The 9,031-nt window shown below is 35.7% G+C and overlaps 1 protein-coding gene across 1 annotated transcript; it reads right to left on the bottom strand.

The window, feature by feature from the left end:
- Positions 1–1,210: 1,210 nt before the first annotated feature.
- Positions 1,211–4,958, bottom strand: LOC307142347 (cytosolic 5'-nucleotidase 1A-like). The gene is made up of 7 exons (XM_079843089.1): positions 4,916–4,958; positions 4,548–4,623; positions 4,311–4,393; positions 3,873–3,999; positions 3,437–3,562; positions 2,052–2,233; positions 1,211–1,741 (listed from the first exon to the last, which is right to left on the bottom strand). Coding segments are annotated over exons 2-7 (828 nt in total). The 5' UTR covers positions 4,549–4,623; positions 4,916–4,958; the 3' UTR covers positions 1,211–1,432.
- Positions 4,959–9,031: the final 4,073 nt, after the last annotated feature.

Raw genomic sequence — 9,031 nt, 5'->3', positions numbered from 1 at the left:
TTGGAACAAGGATTCGAACATGAGATCCATCAATGTCTCCAACAACTCCAAGGAAGCTTGCAATCCTCATAAAAGTGGCTTGCTTTTTCTCCATAGTTTAAAAGTCAGTTGGGAAGTCAATGAATGTCAATTGTTTGGTGTAGTTAGTGCTGCATTAGTGCTATTTAAGAGCCTGCTTACTGTAGACTGATGGGCCCAAGTCACCACTGCTGCTCTGCTGCATTTTTCCTATCGTCAAAAACTTAATTATTACATTTATTTCTGCATGAGCATTGATTTGTAGAATGGGAGAATGTATACATTTTTTACTGTCATTTACAAAAAGAATACATTGATGATCAAGCTTGTGCCATCTAATCAACTCCCTATCACTCCAATATATTCTTCGTTGGAAAGCAGGGCCGTAACCACCATAGACATTGAGGGGGACAAGTCCCCCCAATAATTAGAAATGGCCAAATTGTCTTCACACACAGACGAGCGCATCAATCTGTTGCAATGCTGTTGCGGAGAGACTCTATTCTTTCCGGTGAAATCACAAAACATAATGCACACAAACGTGTCACTGCTCTTAATATCCAATCAATGATGAACATCTTTGATTTTAATGAAAAAGAAAAAAAAAACTATATGAGAGCAGATAAGAACCCGGAACCTTTGACACGGTGTGCAAAAATTCTTCCACCCGACCATTAGGGAATTCTAATATCTATGTATTTATCTATGTATTTTATTCTAAGATCTATGTATTTATTCATTAATGCGATGAATATCGGCACTAATATATTTTACGTAAATGAATGCAAATATTGTTTGCAAATGGTCCCAAAAGGATTATTACCCAACTAGAATTAGACCTAGAATTTCGTTCACTGTTCTGTTTCTTTATGCTTTATAAAATAAAATAAAAATTGCCCCCCCCCCCCCCCCCCCAATGTTCAAGACATGGTTACGGCCTTGATGAAAAGTGTTTGGCCTCTCTGCTGCCATCTTGTTACTGCTAACTAGGTTAGAATCTAGACCTCTCCAACACTCTTAAATAATTTAGGAGCTGAGACCTAGACTTAACACATAAGAATACCATATGAATCACACTTATTCTTTGGTTCAGGAATAAGAAAAAAAATTATGTCATTCTTAGAAGTTTGACACACTTAAGAATAAACTTTTGCTCTGAGCAGCTTCATACATATGGCCCCACAAAGAAAAAGACATTTAGGTAATGATTTATTGATTTATTGATACATTCCACCATTCAAACCTTAACATCAGCCTTTGCCTTAATTTCATTTACACTTTAAACAATATCATAAATAATCACCAAATGTATCTGTCCTGACTTTATAAATCACATTATAGAAGAAAGTATTGTGCTGCACCGCCTGCAGGGCAGTGCATGTCACTCCTTTACAAATCAAATTCGGTTTTATTCTCACTCATTTTTCACACCATAAGGTACGTGAGCACCAATAACCCCATTTTCAAGGGCTTCCTTGATGTGTGGTAAGTGATCATCAAAGAAAATGTGAGGTTTGATTGCTTTCAGCACAGGCCCTTTAGGGGCACCACTCAGAAAGAATGCCTCATTTATCTCCAGCTTTTCTGCCTTAAGAGTCTTCAGGGCTCTTAATCCAGGACTGACTGTGCCACGTGATGTTACCAAGTAGGTACGAATCGGACAATTTTTCTCGTTCTTCTGCTGGAGTTGTACTAATTCTCGAAAAAACGTATGTAGTTGGCCCTGCAAAGTAATACCACACAAACACATTATTGGCATTTTAGAGAGAGTTAATTAATTGTAGTGTGCTAAACTCAAGGTTTCAACCTAATATCTATATATAGCATCTGTGGCATGCTTTTGAGTTCCACACACAATCTCAACTCACATTGTGCACAGTGGAAATGATTTCAATGTTAACAGACTTTCAGTAGAAAGGTCATTTAAATGTCCCTTTAAATAACAAGGCTGTGTGACGTGTACCTTGTGAATGTGAAATATAACATTGGTTAACGGAGCCATCTGAGATTCAGTTTTGGACCAACATTCTTACCTGTTTCAAAGGTATGTCCTCCTTTTTCTTTTCATTATCAAAGAAAGCGTTTAGCCCATCTATTGTGTTGACTCTCTCAGACTCATCTGAAAACAGGACTCCATCACCATCAAAGGCCACACGTAACACTTCATCACTGGGCTCTTGGTAATCTCTCTGGTACATGGTGGCTGCTCCATATCCTGAAAAACAATACCATCACCATTTAAAAGTTATAGAAGTAACACTTATTTTGTATTTTATATTATAAGTACCTACATGCACCAAATGCCCACTTTCTCACTCATTTATGTAATGGTATTGCTGTCTTTTGCCTAATTCCACAGATTTTCCCCCAAAATCAGCATAGAAGATGTCTTAGACTGGTTACAAGCATTGTTGGGGGTAACGCATTACAAGTAACACAAGTTGCGTAATTAGTTACTTTTTCAATTAAGTAACAACACTGTAAAAAAAATTCAGGTCTCCAATTAAAAATTTTCTAGTGAGCGATTACATCAAAATTTTTCAGTTGGCCAAATTGAATTTCTGTGAATTGATGCAATTTAATTCAATTAAAATTCAAGAAATTCAATTTGGCTAACTGAAAATTTTAGATGTGATCACTCACTAGAAAACTTTCAATTGGAGACCTGATTTTTTTTTTACAGTGAAGTTACTTTGCTTTCCCATTTATTGACTGACTCTCCTGTCCCCCATGTAGAAATCAGCGCAGTGCAGAGGTGTTGCATGCGCTATGTAAACATGATGGGTTTAGTAATTCTTGACTAAAATTGAGCATGCATTTACTCATCTCACATGCACAAAAACATATTCAGCATTCCTCAAAATGAATAAAAACTGATAAATGCAACGCCGAATATTATGCCAACCTGCAGTAATGTGTTAAAAAACATAAATATACTTATTTAATCTCACTTTATCAACCTCTTTATTAACCTTCTCATGCGTCCTATTCTTCTGCAATCCAGAATGGCAACACAGCTGAAAGTTTTAAGCTGTACCATCTACTGTACAGGTATGAAATTTGCATTTCCTTCATTTTTCCATTCATTTCTGTTATTCATTTCACTTTTGATGTGAAAGGGACTTTACATTTGCCAAAAGTAGAACTTTTTCTGTAATTAAAAAGCAAGCAAGCAAGCCCACCTTGTAACGCAAAAGTAATGTAAAGTTTTTAATGTAATGTAGTAAGTAATGTTTTTAGGGAGTAACGTAAAATTGTAACATTACTATTAAAAGTAACTTTCCCCAACACTGGTTACAAGTACTTTCTAAAATGGCCAAGAAAAGTGAAGATATTGTTTTGAGGGAATTCTTTAATATTGCAGCGATATTGGTAAGATGCGTTGCTGTGAGTAAACTGAAAAAACTTGAAGCATCACCTGCAATTATGGCCTCTCTCACATTCTGTTGGTTTGTGGACAGGTAGAGAACAGGCTTGATCTCATTAAGATGATCAACAAAGGATTTTTCACCAGTAATCTCATAGACTTGGTCAATGTCCAGCTCTGCACAGACAGCATCACAACACTGTGTTTAGTAAAGTAACATGACATCTTATTTTATTTATGCTGGTATTGAAATTAGGTGTTTTAGGGTCTGCAGTAAGGGATAGTTCATAAAAAAGAACATTCTCTCATCATTTACTCAACTTCATGACAGGTAGTCAATACAACTGGTGCTTCACTTTACAAGTAACTGTTATAAGTAGCCTTGTGATATTTTAATGTGAATAGCAGGCTGAAATGCATTTATTTTATGGGAAAGAACATTCTAAAGAATTATAGAAATAAAAAAAAGAAAAGTCTCTACTCTTACTGTATTTTTCGATGTTATTGGCTGGGTGATCCCTGTCCTTACTGTTGGTATGTGTCACCACTATTTTAAACCGCTCTTCAATGGCTTGGCCCAGCTCAGTCAAACGTTGATTCACCATTGTAAGAGCCTAGTGGAAAGTGATCAAAATACACTAAATACTAACACTTGTATCAAATTAAACAACTTAGTTGACTTAATCTTTGGGTATTCTTGCTAATTATAACCAAGTTACAGTACTGAATTCTCAGTGAAAATAGATATACATTGATCGCGAAAAACTTCTTCTCTGATAAATGTTTAATATTTGTAGTGAATTCCAAATTACCTTTTCATTTTCAAACTGGGTTTACAGGTAAAAGTAAATGCATTTTTGATTAACACAGAGAAAAAATAACTGTTAATTTAGAGGAAAATACATTCTCACTGAAATTCTGTTACCTTGACAAATGGAAAAGCAGCTCCTTTATCCCCTGTCTCTTGTCTGAATAATGCACATGATGACACTGCAATTGTTACTGTCACTGAAAAAAAAAACATACAGAGTGGTTTAAGCAGGGCCAAAAATAATAAAATTAAAGCTTAATAATATAATTATAGCTTAAGTGTGAAATAATAGATTTTAGATAATGAGAGACAACTGTATTTTTTCTCAAATGTTAGAAAACTTGAACATACTTGTCAACTCAGAGGATGCGGTTGTTGTTTTTGTAATTTTGTGTTTCTTGCTTTCACTGATTGACTGATGTTTTCTCTGTGTGAGAGCAACAAAACAATTATTCCATGCTCTAAATTAGTAGTTATTTCATGAAAGTTGTACTTTTGGTAGGTCAGAACTATTCACATAAGCCTTGATTTGTTTAAGGATGTGTTACAGATTTTCCTCAAACTAAAGCATAAACATTGATCTTGAAAAAGAAATAGACATGAACACTGAAAACATTCAAATCAAATGCTTTAAAAAGCAGTTTAGATTTTACAGTTTAGTATAAGACATAAATGTGACATTTGTGACATTTTGAGTGACAGATATTAGACAAGCTTACCTTTGGTGCTCATGGTGTTGATACGACTGTTCTGTTGATCTACAGTATATATAGACAGTGGAACAATGCTTCAGAATCTTGTATAACACTAATTGTTTGCATGATCATTACTGATCAGTAACGATCATGCAAACAATCAGTGTTATACAACATGTCCAGATTTACAAGTTTTAAAACCAGCAGATCTAACAAAGCTAGCACTCCCAAAATATGCAATCTGACACGTGTAATAGATTTGAAAGATGTAGTACTAGCGTGTCAGACTGCTGGTTTTAAAACTTGTAAATCTAGATATGTTGTATAACATTGATTGTTTGCATGATCGTTTTCACTTTCATTTACACCAAGAAGTAGAGAAGACAAGGGATGGTTGAAACATCTTTTTGATTTAATGGGGCGGCAGTGGCTCCATGAGAAAGACACCTAACCGCAGCTGCTCCTGACGAGCTGGATGGCGCCTTGCATGCAGGGCCATTTCTAGCCATTCTGACGCCCTAGGCGAAATCCTTATTGGTGCCCCCATCAAATTTTAAAAAGCAACATTTGCATTACATACATCCCAAATGATATGTGTTAATAAGGATTAAAATTAATACCAGTAATACCATTGTGTAGCCAGATGCCTGTATAGCCATAGGCTTATATAATGTGTATATAGTTGTGCAATCCATAGTTGCTAAGAAATTGTTCTCAGACATAACATAATTATTAGGTGTTATCACATTTCACATGAAAGTAATAAGAATAAAATACTGATTCAGTGCAGTTTTTGTTACTCATTGATGCTTGAACTTCCCCTTATAATAACGCAACTTGCTTTGAGAACTGAATGAATCAATTCAGCATTCAACACCAGTGATTTAATAAAGGATGTATTAATGTTGTGAATTGGCACATTTTATTATACCATTTTCAAATTGGCTGTTAAAGTTTTAAATGGGACAATTACAAACACTGATTCCTTTAACAATGCATTGGCGCAAAAAACTTTTTAGGGTGGCCGTGACACCGTTTACACACAAAAATCTAATGCCAGATATGCGTTTATTGATGCCCCCTCGCTGATGGCGCCCTAGGGCGACCGCCTAGTTTGCCTATGCCTAAAAACGGCCCTGCTTGCATGGCTGACACCGCCGTCGGTGTATGAATGGGTGAATGTGAGGCAATATGTATAACGCTTTGGATGACAATGGGTCTGTTGAAAGCGCTATATAAATGCAGTCCATTTACCATTTAATGTCTGGACCTCAAGTTTAAAAAAAAAAAATTATATTATATTGTATACCTATACTGAAACAAACTCTTCTTCAAATATTCTATTAACAGCAAGTGACATGCTATATTATTTTTTATTTACATCAGTAAAATTGTACATTAATGTGTTTTTGGTAAACCACGCAACTGTTAAATATAATTCAATTTAATTTGTGGTTCAAACAATGGCACTGTAATCTATAAAATTGAAGGTGATACAGTAACAATATTCAACAGTATAAAGGCCATTAATTAATTAATATTGTAAACATGGTTTTTCATCACATTTTTTGTCCTCACAGTAAAAATGGAAATATATCATGTATATAATAGTTGTCTCTATTTTTAGGAAGGGTAATAGTTTTCTGTGTTTTGTGTATTCCTGCAAACTATATCGTGACAGAAGACTTGACCTAAAAAAGATGCTTGTGGCACCGTTTTGTAAGTGTGGTTTTGTTTCTTTCCCCATGGATCTGCCCGATGTTAAACTGCTATACCTGGAGCAGAAGAACCGTTCGCTAGAGGATCATACTCAGGACTTTTACCATTAAAGACTGTTTTAAATCTGATTCTTCATCGTTGTGCGTCTTCCTGCAACCTATCATGACATATACAGTATATAATTACTATATAATATTTTAATTACGCATACATATACATATATATATATATATATATATATATATATATATATACTTTATTATATGTATATATAAATAATATTTCACCAATACACCAATACTAAACCATTCAACAATCAACACTAGGCCTACAATCTCCAGTGGACATTAAAGACAAGAGGACATAGTGCTAACAGGGTCACTGTTGATCCTCATTAGTACTGGGCTCATATCTGTCAAGTGTCCCCTCTGGATCTCTCCCAGTTGTCCATATGATTATCAGGACACAAACTGAAAACTCTAATGCCAGACCAGCACTCTTCACCCTGAGAAGTTAAATAGGAGCACAAGTGAGGAGAGGGTTAGAAAACCACCAAACACCATCATTAATCACAGCTCAGCTCCGGCCAGAGTCACTGACAGTCCATGACCACTTCAGTCAACCAGGCCATTTGTTAACTCAGCTAAAGCTGGTTTTTATTAGCTACATGACAAACCGACTTCTAACTGTTTTACGTATTCGGGCTCTTCATCCTCATGAGAGAACATTAGGCGGATCGTGGGAATCATGCAGATTTCAAGGTGGTTCTTTAAATGTTATGAATGTTCACTTCAGTTGATCAAACTGATCACAATTTAGTTCAAGACAATGAAGGGTGAAAACACTACAAAGGTTTTCCACAAATTCTGATGAAGACCAGCTACATGCTCTGAATATTATCTCAAAGGCAGCCGCTTGTGACTTGGATGGGACTTTGAAATCTTACACACTGTAAAAGAATAAAGACATTAGTGATTTTGGCTGATATATCAACTTCTGTTGGCTGGTTAATACAATAAGTTGTCAACTCAACTTATTCTGAGAAGGTCAGAGTTTAGATTTAACGTGTCCTTTGACCTTCTCAAAAATGACTAATTTCTAATTTGTTTACTTTTTTAGTTTTTAATCTGATATTTAAATTTTATTTAATAGTTTTAACAATGAAACTGGTTACTGTAGAGATGTATATGACTAAAAATAAATAATTTCAATTCAAATTACAATAAATATAGTTCCACAACAATTTTCCAGTGAACTTTGAAATTTTCCACAGACCGCTTGAACTTTCTTGTGGGGCCCTGGGTGTTCCCCGGACTGCATTTTTAAAAACCCTTGCTCTAGACTTTATGAAAGACTGGTACAGTACACTTGTTTCATCTGTTTAAGCACACAAAGTATTTTGTCACATGATCATACAAAAAATTATTCAAACGTTCCCTCCAAATGTCATACAAGATGTTCCATCTTAATTACCCTGTGTTAATAAAAATAAAATTCATTTTCAGCCTCGTTCTCAAGTCAACTTGTAGAACAGCCCTTTTCTCTCTGCATCCAAACAAACCTTCATTTCTGTGGCCTTAGTCACAAGTTAAATAAACGGCAGCTGCTGGCCGCACCACAGAGGGCGTTATGTATAACAGAATGATGACAGAAATCAGCCCCCATTTATGTGCAAGAGATTCCCAGGTGTGCCTCAACGTGTAAGTGAGTGCTAGTGTGTGTGAAGTGAGAGATACCCCACAGGATTATGGGTAATTACATCATTGCTCTGAGTCTGAGAAAGCAGTGAGGTGAGAGCTCTCATTTTTAACAGAGAGTACAGCTTAAATTCCCTCTAAGAAAGATTATGTATTTTGTGTGGAAAAGCACTTACAGTACAGTAAGCGCACACTCAATATCAAAAGCCAAAGATGCAATACAGTATCTTTACATGTTCTTACGATATTAACCAGATGTGAGCTTACTGGCACTTTAAGTTCACTAACAACATATAATATAACTCTCCAAATGCACATACACACACTTACTTTGACAAGAAAAGCACCAGCACTGGGGTCCAGTGTGACTGTGTGCCAGGGGGTTAAAGTAAACGTAGCCTATTTAGCTTCATATTTATGTTCAAATATTAGCCAATAATATCTTTTTTTTTTTTCATTTCATCTTTCATTTCTCAGACCTGGCCACCCTGGATCAGATGCTTTCTTAGCCTACTATTTTTTCACTGCCATTTTTGTTGTGTGTTTTTGTTATTGAGAGAAAGCGCGCAGCACATTTTCATCTACACGGCGCTTTCAGCAGTGTGGGTGGCGTCGGGATGTTCATTAACAGTATAATGCTGCAAAGGCATTTCAAAGTTCTTTTTACCCCAAAGCAAAGTACGAACAAGAACTTAGCAGCGTGTGTGTTGGAGAGAGACACATG

The sequence above is a fragment of the Gobio gobio genome (genome assembly GCF_949357685.1).
Source record: "Gobio gobio genome assembly, chromosome: 18".
In the NCBI taxonomy this organism is placed as follows: Eukaryota; Metazoa; Chordata; class Actinopteri; order Cypriniformes; family Gobionidae; genus Gobio; species Gobio gobio.
This window is presented reverse-complemented; position numbering and strand designations above follow the sequence as displayed.